Source organism: Salvelinus alpinus, chromosome 32, assembly GCF_045679555.1.
Source record: "Salvelinus alpinus chromosome 32, SLU_Salpinus.1, whole genome shotgun sequence".
Classification (NCBI taxonomy): Eukaryota; Metazoa; Chordata; class Actinopteri; order Salmoniformes; family Salmonidae; genus Salvelinus; species Salvelinus alpinus.
The window spans coordinates 18735348-18758970 of record NC_092117.1 but is presented as its reverse complement, the minus strand read 5'-3'; the positions used below and the strand labels follow the sequence as shown (position 1 = coordinate 18758970).

Genomic DNA, 23623 nt, shown 5'->3' with positions numbered 1-23623 from the left:
GGGGGTGAATGAATGTTACACAGGAAATGTAAGCCATGGACATCTTCTGGCTGGTAATTAGCGAGGATTGTTAGCATGGTTTTCCCATCCTGTCCTGCAGGAGCATCTGGGGAACACATTGCTGCTTGGGAATAGTATGTAACTAATAGACCAGCTGAATTGCTTTGGCAGCAGCCACAACAGGTCTATAATTGTTGAGGGTTTTTGTTAGTTAAATGCAGGAGACGGGAATGATTAGGAGCTTCGGAGGGATCTTTTGTCACATTCCAACACTATAAACGGCAAGGCTTATATAATTATCTAGTTCAAGGAAAAGATTTCCATCACTAAACCAGAGCACTAATCTCAACGTTTAGCATGAAGTTGAGATTTCAGGCAAAAATTGAGAGGTACGTACTCTGTGAGCTGAAAAACTTAAATTACACATTTTTTCGAAGTACCTGCTCAAAAATATACAACAACTGACCCACATACTCCTCCAGAACACTAATGTCAGAAGACAGATTGATAACCATTATATTCGGTGAGTCAATCTGAGAAGGCCTATCATAGGTATTACAGAATAAAAACAAATGATGAAATATGACCAAGTAGGAACATATCCAAGTGTTTCTCATTAATGTGATAGTCTTTCTCCAATGAGGAAGAAATTCCCCATTTACACTGTCATATCCTCCAGTCCAAACGTCAACATCTTCAGCTGAAGCCATATAATGTGTTCCAAGTCCTGTTCGCCACAAGAGCCCCATCTCAATGAAAGTGTCTTACAGAGTGCTATGGAGCACAATCCACAGGGCTGACAGAGAGAGTTTATGGATCCTGAGGTATTCCCATGACTGATTAGACACATAAACGCTAATTACACTGACAGATTGTCCCCTGACCGCTCTGGCAGCGTCTGCTATGTGTGTGTGTGTGTGTGTGTGTGTGTGTGTGTGTGTGTGTGTGTGTGTGTGTGTGTGTGTGGGGGGGGGGGCACAGTTGTGGGGTTCGTGTAAATGTGAAAATCCAGAAAGCTGTCTCACTAACAGAGAGATTAATTCCTTCTTTAAAAATGTTTAATTTTTTATAAGGAATGGATATGCATTTTGGATGCATGCCTTGGGAGAAAGAAGCCCATTGAGAATACTTTGTAACTATTGGACTAAAGAGGCTAATTCACTACATTATGTGCTGTATGCCATCTCCTCTCTCCTCCAGTCAAAAGATCTACAGTGCCAGGGGGGGATGTACAGGGCTGGCGCCAGAACGAATCAGTTGGACGGGCATTTGATTTCCATAGGGAGGCACGTTTTATTTTGGTATGGGTTTTATACTAAAGATATGTAATTTAACTGTAAAAATGTATTACCTTTCAATGTGGCATGAACACAACCAGTCATGATGTTTTCATTTGATTGTCAAACAAATCACTTCAAAAAGTAGGTTACCTTCGTCCAAAATAATTCCACAATCAAAACAGTGCACTCGCCAACTTTCCTTAAAAGTGGCTGAAACTATGTCCCTGGAGAAAGCATCTAAGTGAGTGAAACAACGCCCCCCTGCTTTACTATAAATAGCCCATGTATCTGATACCGGCGGGCGAAAAACAGTATGACATGCCACAGTCCTTTAAGACAGACAGCATAAGATACATGGGCTACAAATACTGAGACAGAAGGGTGCTATTTCGCTCGCTCGGATGCTTTATCAGAAAATTATGTGTCTTTCTGTCGGCGAGCATCTCGGTCAAATAAATTATCAATATTTATATATTTTATTGGGAAGGGCAAGAAGGTACGGTAGGGCGAGCCAGGCCCCCTAAGGCCCGCCCATAACGCCGGTCCTAGGAATGTGGGTCACAGTGTTTTGGAGTCGACACTCGTTACAGTAAATGCTTGTTTTGCCAGAGTGCTGGAAAATCTGAATGTTTGCTTGGAACAGTAAGATGCAAGTAAATGATTTCCATCTTTAAAGTTGCCTACTGTAAAATAATGATTTGCACTTGTCCGTGAGAGAGTGGAGAGTGAAAAGGCTAGGCACTGATCAGTCTGTATGAATTTATCTCAGGGCCCGGAATAATTAACATCAGACATGACTTTACTAGCAACAGACTCACATAAACATCTTCCTCACAGCTCAATCCCTACAGTGAATCAAACATGCACCTCTTTCATTCGTTCACCGTCCAAAACTCCAAGGAGGTAACCTCTTTTTAGTATAGAATTTCTACACTGCTACTGTAGAGTACAGTACGTCACTCAGTGCACCTCAGCCCAGAGTTGTGGCTTAGGCCCTGGCAATCCTTCTCCAGCCTATTTACTCAGGGCTGAATCTGGAGCTTGTTCAGGGGTGCTTATAGTGGATAACAGCACAGAGAAGGGTGTTCTCACTGGACGAGGGACGTGAGCGTCAGTCGGCGGTGGGTCGGGGGTGGGAGTCAGACTACTGTACCCTTTTAGAGATGGGTGAGGGGAGGTTGTAGGTCCCTAAATGTCACCATGTTGCTGGAAGTGACGAAGGCTAACATGGTCGGTATTGTGGTGCAGCTTGAATAGTAGATGTATTGTACAAGCTTTCTTCCTGTATTCAAAGTGGTGTGGAGCTCTTACCTTCCCCGGACTTGGAGGCGCCCAGCTCCAGTTCATCTCGTGTGTTGCTGTGGGTGTTCAGGTAGGTGGCAGGGACCCAGCCCTGCTCTTCCGCTGTACTGACAAACCACCAGCCTAGGGGCACAGAGAGAGGGAGGTCAATGGAGGTACTGTAAGGTAAAAAGTGATCATACAGTACCTGGTAAATTACTGGTTATTCATTGCCTATTGGAATAGACACCTACCCTGAAAATTCCAATTATAGAACAATTATTTAGGATTAAATCAATTACCGTTGGGACTTGCCTTAAACGAGACAGATTTTGTAGGATGTTCGTTCAACATGACTAGCACAGCATCTTTCAGTACGGTTTATAAAATAATCTGATAAAGGACTTTAGAGGAGTGTTCCTCCTCCATTTCAAGAAAAATGTCTGTTCTAGTTTATAGACCCTGATTCAATTTATATATTTTTACCTTTATATAACTAGGCAAGACAGTTAAGAACAAATTCTTATTTACAATGACGGCCTACCCACCCGGCCAAACCCTCCACTAACCCGGACGACCCTGGGCCAATTGTGCGCCGCCCTATGGGACTCCCGATCAACACAAAATCCATGTGTACGTGTGTGTATAGTGCCTACAGTATGTTATCATGTGTGGGTGTGTACTTGTGTGTCTGTGCATGTGTGTCTCTTCACAGTCCCTGCTGTTCCATAAGGTGTATTTATCCGGGTTTTTTTATCTGATTTTACTGCTTGCATCAGTTGCTTGATGTGGAATAGAGTTCAATGTAGTATTTAGTACTGTGCGCCTCCCATAGTCTTTTCTGGACTTGGGGACTGTGAAGGGAACTCTGGTGTCATGTCTGTTGAGGTATGCATGGGTGTCTGAGCTGTGTACTAGTAGTTTAAACAGACAGCTTGGTGCATGTCAATACTTCTCACAAATACAAGTAGTGCTCAAGTTAATCTCTCCTCTACTTTGAGCCAGGAGAGATTGACATGCATATTATTAATGTTAGCTCACTGTGTACTTTATAGTCTCTATCCCCAAGCCCAACAACATCACATCTGGTTTGGGATGTCTTTGTGACGACATAAATCCTGATTTGGCCTTGTTAGCCCTGACTTTCATCAACATCAATCATAATTTAAATGGGTGGGACGTTACTGGCAAAACACTCAACGTCTTGCTTGATTTTATTTATTTCCTTGGGATATGACTGAATTACTCAGTCAGTTGGATACCAGACAAAGGTCTGAGTGAAAGGTACAGTATTGAGCATACACAGGACAGCTTCATCGAACAAATAATGTAAGAAAATATTGATGTTCTTAGTGCATGGAAATAAATGATGTATTAAAATGAACAGTGAGATTTAAGTTCCAGGGCCTTGTGAGTCACGCATGTTTGGGTCCATTTCTGAGTCATATGGTCACTCACAAAGTGGATGGGAAACAATACATAGACAATTTTTTTCAGTGCCTGACTGGCTACAGCCAGTAACCTTGATCGCTATTAACTCTTTTGCACGAACCCCAGCGCTGCTGCCACGTAGGCTAATCAATACCATTTCTCTGTCGCTTTGCTCTGGAGAGGTCATGGCTGTTCACCGCAGGAGAGTGAAGTGACAAAACACCCTCGTTAAACCTCCCCTGTGATGTGGCGCCCCACGAATGCTCTATTTGTTGTGGTAACCAGAATCCAAGATGGCTGACAGCTCTTCACAACCCTCATAAAGAAGACTGGAGGGTTCCATGGAACATTCACTGCTTCTCCAACCTCTATGAGTTCACTGACTGTCTTGTGGAGCAATGCTGTGAAATGTAAATACTTACTTGCCTAACAATATGTATTAGAGCTATGTAAGCTAAAGCTATGTCAATAGCTATGTAGCCTATGCGGAGTTGGAAGAAACTGGAAGACAGTATTTTCAACCTAGTTCCGTTTCCCCTGAAAACCGGATGTGGGGACTCCACTCAGATGTTTCTTTTATGCCTGCTGCGTTAACTATTAACCTATGTGATATATCACAAAACACTGCACTTTACAAATGTAAACAGAACGCTGAGGTACAGTACACTATGATGTTGGTCATGTCTGATATGCAAGTCTATGGGACAGTCCTCACCCAAACCAATCATGGAACATAATGTTTAAGATCTATTATGCAATTTTATATCGTCCAATCAGGGGTATTCGATAACAGACAGACAGAAATTATAGGTATCAGGGTTAACCATGAGTTGATGATGATAATTTGTAGACGGCAAATTGACCGCAAGAAGCCCAAACAGATATGTTTGACTAAAACATAATAATTTCAAACCTTGCTTTCATTTGTATACGATCAAGTGTTTCTCTATTTTGTGTGGGAATACTTGAGAACAGATTCCTTAAATGAAAATCACTTGGTGCTGATTTCCTGGTGTTTTTAGTCTGTTATGTCCCTCCCAAAAAACTTGCTCAGAAAACTTTGAGGGCCAAATAAAACCATGCGCGGGCCAAAATCGGCCTGCGGGCCGCCAGTTGGGAAACCCTGCCAGAGCCTGGGGCTAGGTTGAATATTGATTTAAAACAGGGAATTGCCGGATAATGTGCAGAACTTACAAGCTGTTAGTTTGATGAAGAGGGATCCAAAACAATTGAACAGAGTGGTATTAAGATAGATTAACAACAAAGATGTTATTTGCCAACCTAGAATATAACCTATTCAATCTATATACATGGGTGAGTTGTTTAATTTGAATTTACCAATTCAATCACACATGCTGCAGCAGCTGTTAAGTGTACTTTACATTGACTTTGTGTGGGTCCAGAGAATAGAAGGCTGTTTAGATCTAGCCCTGCGCCCCCACATTGGCAAAGGCTCAATTCCCTAACAAGCCATGTAACGTGTTCGGTCTTTACACCAAAGCTGTGGCTTCATACAAATCCTGTGCCAATAAATTAAACGGAGAACTGAGAGCTAAAATAAATAAAATCTTGTGTACAGTACTTAGGACCGGAGCCTTTAAAATACAGCCGTTTTGCTTCCACTTGTATAAGACACGGTTGGAAGCTTGTCCAGTATACTGTTCTAGAAATACTTTTTTTCTTCTTCTGCTATATCTGCAACAAGGAGCCAAATACCCAGCGTCAATAACTATCACATGGGTATCTCATGTTGGCAGTGGTCAAGTGTCTCAATCCAGCAAACCGGAAACATTCCCAGAACATTAGCTAAGATTCCCATTAAGTTCTAGTTAGGGTTTTATCTAACATTAAGATAACATCCCAAAAACATTCAAAGAATGTTTTTTTTTATGTTTAAAATGAAATATCCTTGAAATATTCCCCTAACATTTACTAAAATGTCGTGCACAACGTCTGTAACAACCACCAAAGTACATTCCCCAAAAGTTATTAGGTTTCTAGGTAGTACCACAATGTAGCAGTACTATTGTCCATGCAAACCAAAACTGGTCCTGTAAAAGTTCCCAGAACATTTGTTAGGCTTCGGGCAAATGTTCTCAAACTGTCCAGTCGTGCTGATGATTATACAATATTTATATAAAACATTTGCGTGATGTTGCAAGAACGTTCCCAGAACACATTTTGTCATAAAATACAGTGTTACAAGTACACCTCATGAAGAGGATCGGAACATTTTAATAACTCAGAAATTGTGTTGTATCCTGATTGACCATATTAGACAACTAAAATAAACACTACAGCTATCCCTTGGTGGTGCAGAGTTAAGGATGTGAATGCAGAGCTGAAAACTGCAGGTTCAATTCCATATCTTCTTTAGACCTTTAAAAAACAATTGAGGCTCAGATATAATCTACTAAAAGATAGGCTGTCTTCATTTCATCCAGATGTATTAATCCAGTCATAAATGCAGAATTTAGACAAACTCTACAAAATTGTAGACATTGTGTCAAAATGTACTGTTCAAGTTTTTTAAAACACACCCGATATAATTCCTACTTTGAGATGCTTGATATGTTCCCCCCAGACTTATTTTACATAATCTGAAAAGCAAAAGGGACCCTAGATCAGCAGTCAGTCCTGGATACCTTGTAAATGTAGGCCCAGAAGTATGCAGCATAAAAGAGGATGGGTGAAGTGATGGTGTATAACCCAGTTAACATTATTTCCCTGGATTAATTACATCAGCAGCATACCACCCTGCATCCCACTGCTGGTTTACCTCTGAAGCTAAGCACGGTTGGTCCCTGGATGGGAGACCAGATGCTGATGGAAGTGGTGTTGGAGGGCCAGTAGGAAGCACTCTTTCCTCTGAAAAAATAAATAACCCGACGCTATAATAATATCCCAAAGCCCTCAGGCAGTAATTGGGGCATTACCCTGTGTAGGGTGCAGTTTTAAGGTGGGATGTTAAATGGGTGTCCTGACTGTGGTCACTGAAGATCCCATGGCACTTATTGTAAAAATAAGGGTGTTAACCCTGGTTTTACGGCTAAAGTCCCAACCTGGTCCTCATACCATCATGTTCACTTAATCATCCCCAACTTCCTATTGGCTCATTTATCTTTTCCCCAGGTTGCTGTAAATGAGAATGTGTTCAGTCAACTTACCTGGTAAAATATAATAAAAATTGCAAAAAAAAGGAAGCATGGAATTCCTGATTGACCATCCTGCCATGGCTATACTGAAAAAGAAGATGTACAGTGGCAAGACAAAGTATGTGAACCCTTTGGAAATACCTGGATTTCTGCATAAATTGGTCATAAAATTTGATCTGATCTTCATCTAGGTCACAAAAATAGACAGTCTGCTTAAACTAATAACACAGAAACAGTTATACGTGTATGTCTTTATTGAACACACCGTCTAAACATTCACAATGCAGGGTGGGAAAAGTATGTGAACCCTTGGATTTAATAATTGGTTGACCCTCCTTTGGCAGCAATAACCTCAACCAAACGTTTTCTGTAGTTGCGGATCGGACCTGCACAACGGTCAAGAGGAATTTTGGACCATTCATCTTTACAAAACTGTTTCAGTTCAGCAATATTCTTGGGATGTCTGGTGTGAACTGCTCTTGAGGTCATGCCACAGCATCTCAATCGGGTTGAGGTCAGGCCTCTGACTGGGCCACTCCAGATGGCGTATTTTCTTCTGTTGTTGATTTACTTTGTGTTTTGGGTCGTTGTCCTGTTGCGTCACCCAACTTCTGTTGAGCTTCAATTGGTGGACAGATAGCCTAACATTTCACCTGCAAAATGTCTTGATAAACTTGGGAATTCATTTTTCCGTTGATGATAGCAAGCTGTCCAGGCCCTGAGGCAGCAAAGCAGCCCCAAACCATGATGCTCCCCCCACCATACATTACAGATGGGATGAGGTTTTGATGTTGGTGTGCTGTGCCTTTTTTTCTCTCCATACATAGTGTTGTGTGTTCCTTCCAAACAACTCAACTGTAGTTTCATCTGTGCACAGAATATTTTGTCAGTAGTGCTGTGGAACATCCAGGTGCACGTTTGCAAACTTCAGACTTGCAGCAATGTTTTTTTTGGACAGCAGTGGCTTCTTCTGTGGTGTCCTCCCATGAACACCATTCTTGTTTAGTATTTACCGTATCGTAGACTCGTCAACAGAGATGTTAGCATGTTCCAGAGATTTCTGTAAGTCTTTAGCTGACACTCTAGGATTCTTCTTAACCTCATTGAGCATTCTGTGCTGCGCTCTTGCAGTCATCTTTGCAGGATGGCCACTCCTAGGAAAAATAGCAACAGTGCTGAACTTTCTCAATTTATAGACAATTTGTCTTACCGTGGACTGATGAACATCAAGGCTTTTAGAGATACTTTTGTAACCCTTTCCAGCTTTATGCAAGTCAACAATTCTTAATCTTAGGTCTTCTGAGATATTTTTGTTTGAGGCATGGTTCACGTCAGGCAATGCTTCTTGTGAATAGCAAACTCAAAATTTGCGAGTGTTTTTTATAGGGCAAGGCAGCTCTAACCAACATCTCCAATCTCGTCTCATTGATTGGATTCCAGGTTAGCTGACTCCTGATTCCAATGAGCTTTTGGAAAAGTCATTAGCCTTGGGGTTCACATACTTTTTCCAACCTACACTGTGAATGTTTAAATGATGTAATCACTATAGACAAGAAAAATACAATAATGTCTTTGTTATTAGTTTAAGCACACTATGTTTGTCTATTGTTGTGACTTAGATGAAAATCAGATCAAATTTGATGACCAATTTATGCAGAAATCCAGGTAATTTCAAAGGGTTCACATACTTTTTCTTGCCACTGTAAGAGTTTTTCCCTGGTGGTGCAGAGGATAAAAGAATGGGCTTGGAAATCAAACATTGCTGGTTCAAACCCTACATGTGCAGAATGTCAATGTACTGCATGTAGTGTAAAGAATATGGTTGTGAAGAAAATGCCATCACCTTCAAATATGAATTGCCATTAAATCTGGAGAAAAACATCATGGGAATGTCATCCAATCTGCTTTCTTATGCTTTAAGTGGCTACAAATGTGCATGCTGAGAATGTTGCGGTAATAGTAGATAAAAAATATTATAACATTTTCTAAATGTTCTGAGAACCTCCAAGACCAGGGCAAATGTATATTGCTTGAATATCAAAGGAATAGTATGCTAAACCTAAAACAAATGTGTGATGAGCATCATAAAAACGGACTTATTTGGAAATTGTGGAACATTGTGGAAATGTTCTGTGCAACATTTTAACTGGTAAAATAAGGGTAAAATGAAATAAAAACCTATGTGAATATCACAAAAATATTCTTGCAACATCCCAGACAACTCTCATAGCTTAATTCAATGTACTGGGAACCTTCAAAAACTTAGACCAGGTGTTCTGCCAACATTATAGGAATGTCCTGTGCAACTTAACTTAAACATTGTATGAATGCCATCACAACTGAGCATATTTTGTGTTTTGGGAACCTCTCTCTTGTAATGTACCCACACTGTTCCCACAACCTAATTAAATCTTCTGGGAACCTTTAAAGAAATCAGAAAGTCTGTTCTGTAAACATTATAGCAACATCAAAATAAAGTTTTGTGCACCCTGATACAAACATCTGCTGAATGTCAGCATAACTGGACAGTTTGTGTTTTGGGAACCTAGCTCGTCATATCAACACAATGTTTCGACAACCTAAAGAAAGATACTGGAAACCTTTAAAGAACAGACAATATGTGTTCTGGGAACGTTCTTGTAACATCAGGTGAATGTTTTTTGCACCCTAAAAGAAACATCCGCAAAACTGGATTTCTTTGGGGGAGGGAACATATCTTCTGTGATGTCCCCACAATGTTCCCAGCAGACTGTTCCCACAACCTAATGAAACATTCTAGGAAACTTTAAAGAACAGATTAAATAGGTTCCAGGAACATTCTTGCAACATCATCCAAAAGCTTTATACAAACATTTAATTTTGGTTTGCTGGGTAGTCAAGAATTAAATTGTTAAGAATTTACAGATCAAATTCCCAATTTCAACATTTTCATTTGCACTTTTATAAATTGGCAGCTGTTGAAATCAAAGCAAATATGGGAATAAGGTGTAAAAATATGGTACCTTCATTTGAAAGTGCTTAGCTAGATGTCTGAATATACATTATGGAAAAAAAACACTGTCACTTTAAGAGGTTTGAGTAAATAAAAGCTGTTATTGATGGCTAGGACTGCCTCAACTGTATTTTTCAACCTTGTTCCCATATGGCAGGTGCTTAGGCTGAGTTCAATGATCCTCAAGAGGCAATAAAAGTATTTGGAAACACATGCCCACTACACAAGTGCTGATTTCCTTGCCAACACAGGTTTATAACACATAGGTGCAAATGACAGGAACCCAAAAAACGTGCTTTTTTCAGTAATAAATACTATTAATATACCAGTGCTACAACTGTTTCTGTTGCATTTTCGAAAGCACATTCAAGGTGTTTTGGTGTCTAGCTTAATTCTGCCAGTATATCTACCGTATATCTATATCCACCGTCTCTATCAACATCCTCATCTGTCTGTATATCTATTTTATGTCTGTCATCTCTATCAACATCCTCATCTGTCTGTATATTTATTTTATGTCTGTCATCTCTATCAACATCCTCATCTGTCTGTATATCTATTGTATGTCTGTCATCTCTATCAACATCCTCATCTGTCTGTATATCTATTTTATGCCTGTCATCTCTATCAACATCCTCATCTGTCTGTATATCTATTGTATGTCTGTCATCTCTATCAACATCCTCATCTGTCTGTATATCTATTTTATGTCTGTCATCTCTATCAACATCCTCATCTGTCTGTATATCTATTGTATGTCTGTCATCTCTATCAACATCCTCATCTGTCTGTATATCTACTGTATGTCTGTCATCTCTATCAACATCCTCATCTGTCTGTATATCTACTGTATGTCTGTCATCTCTATCAACATCCTCATCTGTCTGTATATCTACAGTATGTCTGTCATCTCGATTAACATCATCTGTCTGTCTATCTACCGTATGTCTGTCATCTCTATTAACATCCTCATCTGTGCCTCCTGCAGCTGTATGAATCTTTATCATCTGTGACACCGCATCTGTGTCTCTGTCTGCATCACTAGTTGTGCATCACTAGGAAGCAATGGATAAAGCAAATATTATTTTCCTTTTATACTGTAGTGCCCATCAACTAGCTTTTAGGGGCAATTGCAAGGATCCATTGCAAACACGACAAATAAACCAAAGAAACTACATTCACTTAAATTAGGAGTAATTTCATAAAGTTTATGTCCAGGTCCATGCAGTGCTTTTCTCCTCATCTCCCCACTGAGTTGTGCTTAGTTCTGTGCCCTCTCCTTTAGGTCAGTGATTCAGTGAGACAATAGTGAGACAACAGGGTCAAACCCACAACTCTCTGGTGGAGGTCTTCTATTAATTCACTGAACCTTTAGGTCTGTTAACAAACTTAAAGATGGCATCCGCAGTAGGAGGAAAGAGCGCCACTGGCCACCCCACCACCATTGTTATTGCTTTTGTTGATGAGATGATCAGCGTCGCGCGTGCAATGATGTCCGAAGGGAAAAAACTGTGTTGGTTGTTTGCAGTAACTTCTTTGTTAGTGTAATATCGCAAACGGACGTGGCTGTTTCACCATTGAGGATTCCAGATTTAAATGTCACAACTTTACTGCAAACAATACAAATGGTTTGTCTTGACAACTTCAGTGGTTGTACTGCAAGGAAACTATGAAAAAGTCAAATAAATAATGTTGCAAGTTTGTTTGCCATAGCCCACAGAGTTTATACAGGATGTACTGAATTAAAGGATACGGTTGCCAACTATCTAATTAGGATTTTAACACCTAGACAAAATGCCTATGTCAGCCTGATTTACACAGCTTGAGACGCACAGCTACAAAAACACTAACAAAACACATCTGGGAAGAAAAAAAAAATCCCACTGAGCACCTACTGGTGATGTGGAATCAACGTGGAAAATACATTGGATTTGAAAAAGAACATTGAAATTAGGGTAAAACTTCAACTTAAATTAATTGATTTAAGCTGACAAACAGGTTGTTGCATCAATCTAATTTCAACGTAATCATCAGAACTATGTATATGTTGAAAAAGTGCTGAAAATTCCACATTTAAAAAAGCTATAATATTGAAACCTAGATTCAATACAACAGTATACTGGGTGGTTGAAATGATGTAGAATTTAAGATTTGATTAGACATTTTATTTGACCTTGTTTCAATGTTGATAGTAAAATAGTTTGAATCAACATTGTTTCAACGTCATGCTATCAACCTAAATAAAGAGGAACAGTGCCTTCGGAAAGTATTCAGACTCCTTGAATTTTACACATTTTGTTACGTTACAGCCTTATTATAAAATGTATTACATATTTGTTGTCCCTCATCTACCTACCCTCATCTACCTGACTAGTCTCCCAGTACCTGCCGCTGAAAAACATCCCCACAGCATGATGCTGCCACCACCATGCTTCACCGTAGGGATGGTGCCAGGTTTCCTCCAGAAGTGACACCTGGTATTCATCTTGGTTTAATCAGACCAGAGAATCTTATTTCTCATGGTCTGAGAGTTCTTTAGGTGCCTTCGGCAAACTCCAAGCGGGCTGTCATATGCCTTTTACTGAGGAGTGGCTTCCATCTGGCCACTCTACCACAAAGGCCTGATTGGTGGAGTGCTGCAGAGATGGTTGTCCTTCAGGAAGGTTCTCCCATCTCCACAGAGGAACTCTAGAGATCTGTTAGAGTGACCATTGGGTTCTTGGGCACCTCCCTGACTAAGGCCCTTTTCCCCCAATTGCTCAGTTTGGCCGGGCGGCCAGCTCCAGGAAGAGTCTTGGTGGTTCCAAACTTCTTCCATTTAAGAATGATGGAGGCCACTGTGCTCTTGGGAACCTTCAATGCCGCATTAATGTTTTGGTACCTTTCCCCAGATCTGTGCCTCGACACAATACTGTCTCAGAGGTCTATAGACAATTCCTTCGACCTCATGGCTTGGTTTTGCTCTGACACGCACTGTCAACTGTGGGACCTTATATAGACAGGTGTGTGCCTTTCCAAATTGTGTCCAATCAATTACATGTTTGTATATATACACATATATAACACCTTTATTTAACTAGGCAAGTCCGTTAGGAACAAATTCTTATTTACAATGACAGCCTACTCTGGCCAAACCCAGACAATGCTGGGCCAATTGTGCACCGCCCTATTGGACTCCCAATCACGGCCGGATGTGATGCAGCCTGGATTCAAACCAAGTACTGCAGCGACACCTCTTGCACTGAGATGCAGTGTCTTAGACCACTGTGCCACTCAGGAGCCCAATGTACCCCAGGTGGACTCCAATCCAGTTGTAGAAACATCTCAGGGATGATCAATAGAAACAGGATGTACTTGAGTTCAGTTTCAAAGAGTGTAAATACTTTTGTAAATAAGGTATTTTAGTTTATTTGTATAACATTTTCAAAAATGTCTGAATACTTGTTTCGCTTTGTCATTACAGGGTATTGTGTAGATTCCTGAGGATTTTTTTTCATTTAATCCATTTTAGAATGAGGCTGTAACGTAACAAAATGTGGGAAAAGTTTAGGGTTCTGAATACTTTTCCGAAAGGCACTGTATATCGAAATAAAATGTGAAGCCACAGTCCAGCAACTTGAGGGTTAATGCACTTCCGTGAGAATGAGTCTATGATCCAGATGCCTACCTCTACGTATTCTATTTCACTTTGGAAACAGGCGGTATTCGTTTCAGCTGAGCTATAATGTCAGCACATTTACACATGATCAGCTTTCATACTCATATGTGTTGAATAGTTTTACACAAGCTGTATGTGAAAGTAAATTTGGAGTGCGGTTGGGTTTATGTTTGTTTTCATGCATGTTAACATTAGAAGCCTCCTCCCTAAGTTTGTTTTATTCACTGCTTTAGCACACTCTGCCAACCCGGATGTCCTAGCCGTGTCTGAATCCTGGCTTAGGAAGACCACCAAAAACTCTGAAATCTCCATCCCTAACTACAACATTTTCAGACAAGATAGAACGGCCAAAGGGGGCGGTGTTGCAATCTACTGCAGAGTTCTGTCCTACTATCCAGGTCTGTGCCCAAACAATTTGAACTTCTACTTTTAAAAATCCACCTCTCTAAAAACAAGTCTCTCACCGTTGCCGCCTGCTATAGACCACCCTCTGCCCCCAGCTGTGCTCTGGACACCATATGTGAACTGATTGCCCCCCATCTATCTTCAGAGCTCGTGCTGCTAGGTGACCTAAACTGGGACATGCTTAACACCCCAGCCATCCTACAATCTAAGCTTGATGCCCTCAATCTCACACAAATTATCAATGAACCTAACAGGTACCACCCCAAAGCCGTAAACACGGGCACCCTCATAGATATCATCCTAACCAACTTGCCCTCTGAATACACCTCTGCTGTTTTCAACCAAGATCTCAGCGATCACTGCCTCATTGCCTGCATCCGTAATGGGTCAGCGGTCAAACGACCTCCACTCATCACTGTCAAACGCTCCCTGAAACACTTCAGCGAGCAGGCCTTTCTAATCGACCTGGCCCGGGTATCATGGAAGGATATTGACCTCATCCCGTCAGTAGAGGATGCCTGGTTATTTTTTTTAAATGCCTTCCTCGCCATCTTAAATAAGCATGCCCCATTCAAGAAATTTAGAACCAGGAACAGATATAGCCCTTGGTTCTCTCCAGACCTGACTGCCCTTAACCAACACAAAAACATCCTGTGGCGTTCTGCATTAGCATCGAACAGCCCCTGTGATATGCAACTTTTCAGGGAAGTTAGAAACCAATATACACAGGCAGTTAGAAAAGCCAAGGCTAGCTTTTTCAAGCAGAAATTTGCTTCCTGCAACAAACTCAAAAAAGTTCTGGGACACTGTAAAGTCCATGGAGAATAAGAACACCTCCTCCCAGCTGCCCACTGCACTGAGGTTAGGAATCTCTGTCACCACAGATAAATCCACTATAATTGAGAATTTCAATAAGCATTTTTCTACGGCTGGCCATGCTTTCCACCTGGCTACCCCTACCCCGGTCAACAGCACTGCACCCCCCACAGCAACTCGCCCAAGCCTTCCCCATTTCTCCTTCTCCCAAATCCAGTCAGCTGATATTCTGAAAGAGCTGAAAAATCTGGACCCCTACAAATCAGCCGGGCTAGACAATCTGGACTCTTTCTTTCTAAAATTATCTGCCGAAATTGTTGCAACCTCCTATTACTAGCCTGTTCAACCTCTTTCGTGTCGTCTGAGATTCCCAAAGATTGGAAAGCAGCTGCAGTCATCCCCCTCTTCAAAGGGGGGGACACTCTTGACCCAAACTGCTACAGACCTATATCTATCCTACCCTGCCTTTCTAAGGTCTTCGAAAGCGAAGTCAACAAACAGATTACCGACCAATTCGAATCCCACCGTACCTTATCCGCTATGCAATCTGGTTTCAGAGCTGGTCATGGGTGCACCTCAGCCACGTTCAAGGTCCTAAACGATATCTTAACCGCCATCGATAAGAAACAATACTGTGCAGCCGTATTCATTGACCTGGCCAAGGCTTTCGACTCTGTCAATCACCACATCCTCATCGGCAGACTCGATAGCCTTGGTTTCTCAAATGATTGCCTCGCCTGGTTCACCAACTACTTCTCTGATAGAGTTCAGTGTGTCAAATCGGAGGGCCTGTTGTCCGGGCCTCTGGCAGTCTCTATGGGGGTGCCACAGGGTTCAATTCTCGGGCCGACCCTCTTCTCTGTATACATCAATGATGTCGCTCTTGCTGCTGGTGAGTCTCTGATCCACCTCTACGCAGACGACACCATTCTGTATACTTCTGTCCCTTCTTTGGACACTGTGTTAACAACCCTCCAGACGTGCTTCAATGCCATACAACTCTCCTTCCATTGCCTCCAACTGCTCTTAAATACAAGTAAAACGAAATGCATGCTCTTCAACCGATCGCTGCCTGCACCTGCCCGCCCGTCCAGCTTCACTACTCTGGACGGTTCTGACTTAGAATATGTGGACAACTACAAATACCTAGGTGTCTGGTTAGACTGTAAACTCTCCTTCCAGACTCCCATCCAAAGTTAAATCTAGAATTGGCTTCCTATTCCGCAACAAAGCATCCTTCACTCATGCTGCCAAACATACCCTCGTAAAACTGACCATCCTACCGATCCTCGACTTCGGCGATGTCATTTACAAAATAGCCTCCAATACCCTACTCAATAAATTGGATGCAGTCTATCACAGTGCCATTCGTTTTGTCACCAAAGCCCCATTTACTACCCACCACTGCGACCTGTACGCTCTCGTTGGCTGGCCCTCGCTTCATACTCGTTGCCAATCCCACTGGCTCCAGGTCATCTACAAGACCCTGCTAGGTAAAGTCCCCCCTTATCTCAGCTCGCTGGTCACCATAGCAGCACCCACCTTTAGCACGCACTCCAGCAGGTATATCTCGCTGGTCACCCCCAAAGCCAATTCCTCCTTTGGCCGCCTCTCCTTCCAGTTCTCTGCTGCCAATGACTGGAACGAACTACAAAAATCTCTGAAACTGGAAACACATCTCCCTCACTAGCTTTAAGCACCAGCTGTCAGAGCAGGTCACAGATTACGGCACCTGTACATAGCCCATCTATAATTTAGCCCAAACTACTACCTCTTCCCCTACTGTATTTATTTATTTATTTTGCTCCTTTGCACCCCATTATTTATATTTCTACTTTGCACATTCTTCTACTGCAAATCTACCATTCCAGTGTTTTACTTGCTATATTGTATTTACTTCGCCACCATGGCCTTTACCGCACCTCATTTTCTTATATTGTATATTTCCTTATTTTTGTACTGTATTATTGACTGTATGTTTGTTTTACTCCATGTGTAACTCTGTGTTGTTGTATGTGTCGAACTGCTTTGCTTTATCTTGGCCAGGTCGCAATTGTAAATGAGAACTTGTTCTCATTTTGCCTACCTGGTTAAATAAAGGTGAAATATTTATTTTTATTTTTAAATGTAGGCTACATTGACATCTGATTTGCCCAACAAAGGACACCATCATTTCAACATGTAGCTACAGTAGGTATACTATTATTCATCCATGTTTGATTGGATCTTTGGAAGTTTAGAAGTACTTACCATTATAAATAGGATGCCAAATTCATTATATTAATAATACACTTTTACATTTGGGTATTGTCTTGTATAAAAAGGATGGTTGTTGATTTCAAATGTATTAATATACCGTTGAAGTCGGAAGTTTACATACACCTTAGCCAAATACATTTAAACTCAGTTTTTCACAATTCCTGACATTTAGAAATTCCCTATTTTAGGTTAGTTAGGATCACCACTTTATTTTAAGAACGTGAAATGTCAGAATAATAGTAGAGAGAATGATTTATTTCAGCTTTTATTTCTTTCATCACATTCCCAGTGGGTCAGAAGTTTACATACATTCAATTAGTATCTGGTAGCATTGCCTTTAAGTTGTTTAACTTGGGGTCAACGTTTCAGGTAGCCTTCCACAAGCTTCCCACAATAAGTTGGGTGAATTTTGGCCCATTCCTCCTGACAGAGCTGGTGTACAGTCGTGTCCAAAAGTTTTGAGAATGACACAAATATTAATTTTCACAAAGTCTGCTGCCTCCGATTGTATGATGGCAATTTGCATATACTCCAGAATGTTATGAAGAGTGATCAGATGAATTGCAATTAATTGCAAAGTCCCTCTTTGCCATGCAAATGATCTGAATCCCCAAAAAACATGTCCACTGCATTTCAGCCCTGCCACAAAAGGACCAGCTGACATCATGTCAGGGATTCTCTCGTTAACACAGGTGTGAGTGTTGATGAGGACAAGGCTGGAGATCACTCTGTCATGCTGATTGAATTCAAATAACAGACTGGAAGCTTCAAAAGGAGGGTGGTGCTTGGAATCATTGTTCTTCTTCTGTCAGCCATGGTTACCTGCAAGGAAACACGTGCCATCGTCATTGCTTTGCACAAAAAGGGCTTCACAGGCAAGGATATTGCTGCCAGTAAGATTGCACCTAAATCAACCATTTATCGAATCATCAAGAACTTCAAGGAGAGCGGTTCAATTGTTGTGAAGAAGGCTTCAGGGCGTCCAAGAAAGTCCAGCAAGCGCCAGGACCGTCTCCTAAAGTTGATTCAGCTGCGGGATCGGGGCACCACCAGTACAGAGCTTGCTCAGGAATGGCAGCAGGTAGGTGTGAGTGCATCTGCATGCACAGTGAGGCAAAGACTTTGAGGATGGCCTGGTGTCAAGAAGGGCAGCAAAGAAGCCAAAACATCAGGGACAGACCGATATTCTGCAAAAGGTACAGGGATTGGACTGCTGTGGACTGGGGTAAAGTCATTTTCTCTGATGAATCCCCTTTGATTGTTTGGGGCATCAGGAAAAAAGCTTGTCTGGAGAAGACAAGGTGAGCGCTACCATCAGTCCTGTGTCATGACAACAGTAAAGCATCCTGAGACCATTCATGTATGGGGTTGCTTCTCAGCCAAGGGAGTGGGCTCACTCACAGTTTTTCCTAAGAACACAGCCATGAATAAAGAATGGGACCAACACATCCTCCGAGAGCAACCTCTCCCAACCATCCAGGAACAGTTTGGTGACGAACAATGCCTTTTCCAACATGATGGAGCACCTTAAGACCTTAATCCCATTGAGAACTTGTGGTCAATCCTCAAGACGCAGGTGGACAAACAAAACCCCACAAATTCTGACAAACTCCAAGCATTGATTATGCAAGAATGGGCTGCCATCAGTCAGGATGTGGCCCAGAAGTTAATTGACAGCATGCCAGTGCAGATTGCAGAGGTCTTGAAAAAGAAGGGTCAACACTGCAAATACCGACTCTTTGCATCAACTTCATGTAATTGTCAATAAAAGCCTTTGACACTTTTGAAATGCTTGTAATTATACTTCAGTATTCCATAGTAAAATCTGACAAAAATACCTAAAAGACACTTGAAGCAGCAAACTTTGTGGAAATGAATATTTGTGTCATTCTCAAAACTTTTGGCCACGATTGTAACTGAGTCAGGTTTGTAGGCCTCCTTGCTCGCACACGCTTTCTCAGTTCTGCCCACAAATTTTCTATAGGATTGAGGTCAGGGCTTTGTGATGGCCACTCCAATACCTTGACTTTGTTGTCCTTAAGCCATTTTGCCACAACTTTGGAAGTATGCTTGGGGTCATTGTCCATTTGGAAGACCCATTTGCAACCAAGCTTTAACTTCCTGACTGATGTCTTGAGATGTTGCTTCAATATATCCACATAATTTCTCCTCATGATGCAATCTATTTTGCGAAGTGCACCAGTCCCTCCTGCAGAAAATCACCCCCACAACATGATGCTGCCACCCCCGTGCTTCACGGTTGGGATGGTGTTCTTCAGCATGCAAGCCTCCCACTTCTTCCTCCAAACAAAACAATGGTCATTATAGGCAAACATTTATATTTTTTGTTTCATTTTTGTTTCATCAGACCAGAGGACATTTCTCCAAAAAGTACGATCTTTGTCCCCATGTGCATTTGAAAACCGTAGTCTGGCTTTTTTATGGCGGTTTTGGAGCAGTGGCTTCTTCCTTGCTGAGCGGCCTTTCAGGTTATGTCGATATTGGACTCGTTTTACTGTGGATATAGATACTTTTCTACCTGTTTCCTCCAGCATCTTAACAAGGTCCTTTGCTGTTGTTCTGGAAATTGATTTGCACTTTTCGCACAAAAGTACGTTAATCTCTAGGAGACAGAACGCGTCTCCTTCCTGAGCGGTATGGCGGCTGCGTGGTCCCATGATGTTTATACCTGCGTACTATTGTTTGTACAGATGAACGTGGTACCTTCAGGCATTTGGAAATTGCTCCCAATGATGAACCAGACTTGTGGAGGTCTACAATTGTTCTGTCTTACGTCTTGACTGATTTATTTTGATTTTCCCATGATGTCAAGCAAAGAGGCACTGAGTTTGAAGGTAGGTCTTGAAATACATCCACAGGTACACCTCCAATTGACTCAAATGATGTCAATTAGCCTATCAGAAGCTTCTAAAGCCATGACATACTTTTCTGGAATTTTCCAAGCTGTTTAAAGGTACTGTCACGATCGTGTGGAAGAGATTCGGACCAAAACGCAGCATGAGGAAAATAAGCCATCTTCTTTTAATAAATGACCGAAGATGAACATGAAACGAAAACACTATACAACCAAACAAAAAACAACAAATGATCGTGAAGCTAAATAACGCAAGTGCACATACAAGCAACAAACGTTAAACAAGACAACTACCCACAAAAGCCTACTGCCTATGGCTACCTTAAATATGGCTCCCAATCAGAGACAAATGAATGACAGCTGTCTCTGATTGAGACCCAATCTAGGCAGCCATAGACATAACTAGACAACCTCACAATTATCTATCCCATACACAATACAACACCCATAGACTAAACAAAACACACACAACATACAATGCCCACCCCAACTCACGCCCTGACCAACTAAACATAATCAAAATAACATAAAAATAGGTCAGGAACGTGACATAACCCCCCCCTCAAGGTGCGTACTCCGAACGCACCACCAAAAGTCTAGGGGAGGGTCTGGGTGGGCATCTGTCCACGGTGGTGGCTCAGGCTGAGGGCGAGGTCCCCACCCCACCATAATCAATCCCCGCTTCTTTATCCCCCTCACAATGCCCACCCTCCAAATAACCCCACCTAAATTAAGGGGCATCATCAGGATAAGGAGCAGCACCGGAATGAGGGGCAACACCGGAATGAGGGGCAACACCAGAATGAGGGGCAACACCAGAATGAGGGGCAACACCAGAATGACTGGCGGATCCTGGCTGGGTGGCTCTGGACGCTCTTGGCTGGTTGACGGCTCTGGACGGTCATGGCTGGCTGACGGCTCTGGACGGTCATGGCTCGCTGACGGCTCTGGACGGTCATGGCTCGCTGACGGCTCTGGACGGTCATGGCTCGCTGACGGCTCTGGACGGTCATGGCTCGCTGACGGCTCTGGACGGTCATGGCTCGCTGACGGCTCTGGACGGTCATGGCTCGCTGACGGCTCTGGACGGTCATGGCTCGCTGACGGCTCTGGACGGTCATGGCTCGCTGACGGCTCTGGACGGTCATGGCTGGCTGAAGGCTCTGGCTGATCCGGTCTGGCGGAAGGCTCTGGCTGATCCGGTCTGGCGGAAGGCTCTGGCTGATCCGGTCTGGCGGTAGGCTCTGGCTGATCCGGTCTGGCGGAAGGCTCTGGCTGATCCGGTCTGGCGGAAGGCTCTGGCTGATCCGGTCTGGCGGAAGGCTCTGGCTGATCCGGTCTGGCGGAAGGCTCTGGCTGATCCGGTCTGGCGGAAGGCTCTAGCGGCTCCTGTCTGGCGGACGGCTCTAGCGGCTCCTGTCTGGCGGACGGCTCTGTAGGCTCATGGCAGACGGGCGGCTTTGCAGGCTCATGGCAGACGGGCGGCTTTGCAGGCTCATGGCAGACGGACAGTTCAGACGGCGTATGGCAGACGGGCAGTTCAGGCGCCGCTGGGCAGACGGGCAGTTCAGGCGCCGCTGGGCAGACGGGCAGTTCAGGCGCCGCTGGGCAGACGGCAGACTCTGGCCGGCTGAGACGCACTATAGGCCTGGTGCGTGGTACCGGAACTGGAGGTACCGGGCTAAGGACACGCACCTCAGGGCGAGTGCGGGGAGAAGGAACAGTGCGTACAGGGCTCTGGAGACGCACAGGAGGCTTGGTGCGTGGTGCCGGAACTGGAGGCACTGGGCTGGAGACACGCACCATAGGGAGAGTGCGTGGAGGAGGAACAGGGCTCTGGAGATGCACTGGAAGCCTGGTGCGTGGTGTAGGCATTGGTGGTACTGAGCTGGGGTGGGAAGGTGGCGCCGGATATACCGGACCGTGAAGGAGGACACGTGCTCTTGAGCACCGAGCCTCCCCAACCTTACCAGGTTGAATGGTCCCCGTAGCCCTGCCAGTAAGGCGAGGTGGAATAGCCCGCACTGGGCTATGCAGGCGAACCGGGGACACCACCTGTAAGGCTGGTGCCATGTACGCCGGCCCGAGGAGACGTACTGGAGACCAGATACGTTGGGCCGGCTTCATGGCACTCGGCTCGATGCCCAACCTAGCCCTCCCAGTGCGGCAAGGTGGAATAGCCCGCACTGGGCTAAGCACGCGTACTGGGGACACCGTGCGCTTTACCGCATAACACGGTGTCTGACCAGTACGACGCCCTCTTACTCCACGGCAAGCCCGGGGGGTTGGCTCAGGGATCCAACCCGGCTTCGCCACACTCCCCTTTAGCCCCCCCCCCCCCCCCAAGAAATTTTTGGGTGAGCCTCTCGGGCTTCCAGCCTCTCCTACGTGCTGCCTCCTCATACCAGCGCTCCTGGGCTGTGGCTGCCTTCTTCTCCTCCCGCAAGCGGCGATTCACACCAACCTTAGCCCAGGGTCCTTCTCCATTGAAAATTTGCTCCCAACTCCATTCCTCTTCTCTCCATTGTTTTAGTTCCTTTTCTCCTTCCTCAATCCGCTTGGTCCTGTTGTGGTGGGTAGTTCTGTCACGATCGTGTGGAAGAGATTCGGACCAAAACGCAGCATGAGGAAAATAAGCCATCTTCTTTTAATAAATGACCGAAGATGAACATGAAACGAAAACACTATACAACCAAACAAAAAACAACAAATGATCGTGAAGCTAAATAACGCAAGTGCACATACAAGCAACAAACGTTAAACAAGACAACTACCCACAAAAGCCTACTGCCTATGGCTACCTTAAATATGGCTCCCAATCAGAGACAAATGAATGACAGCTGTCTCTGATTGAGACCCAATCTAGGCAGCCATAGACATAACTAGACAACCTCACAATTATCTATCCCATACACAATACAACACCCATAGACTAAACAAAACACACACAACATACAATGCCCACCCCAACTCACGCCCTGACCAACTAAACATAATCAAAATAACATAAAAATAGGTCAGGAACGTGACATAACCCCCCCCTCAAGGTGCGTACTCCGAACGCACCACCAAAAGTCTAGGGGAGGGTCTGGGTGGGCATCTGTCCACGGTGGTGGCTCAGGCTGAGGGCGAGGTCCCCACCCCACCATAATCAATCCCCGCTTCTTTATCCCCCTCACAATGCCCACCCTCCAAATAACCCCACCTAAATTAAGGGGCATCATCAGGATAAGGAGCAGCACCGGAATGAGGGGCAACACCGGAATGAGGGGCAACACCAGAATGAGGGGCAACACCAGAATGAGGGGCAACACCAGAATGACTGGCGGATCCTGGCTGGCTGGCTCTGGACGCTCTTGGCTGGTTGACGGCTCTGGACGGTCATGGCTGGCTGACGGCTCTGGACGGTCATGGCTCGCTGACGGCTCTGGACGGTCATGGCTCGCTGACGGCTCTGGACGGTTGTTACGG

The 23623-nt window shown here is 43.6% G+C and overlaps 1 protein-coding gene across 2 annotated transcripts in view; it reads right to left on the bottom strand.

The window, feature by feature from the left end:
• Positions 1-23623, bottom strand: part of LOC139562111 (SH3 and PX domain-containing protein 2A-like) — a 109477-nt gene that overhangs the window by 21269 nt on the left and 64585 nt on the right. For both annotated transcript variants that reach the window (XM_071379462.1, XM_071379463.1), the window contains exon 8: positions 2592-2705. In XM_071379462.1, coding sequence (XP_071235563.1) covers positions 2592-2705 — 114 coding nt within the window. The remainder of the gene's footprint in view (positions 1-2591; positions 2706-23623) is intronic.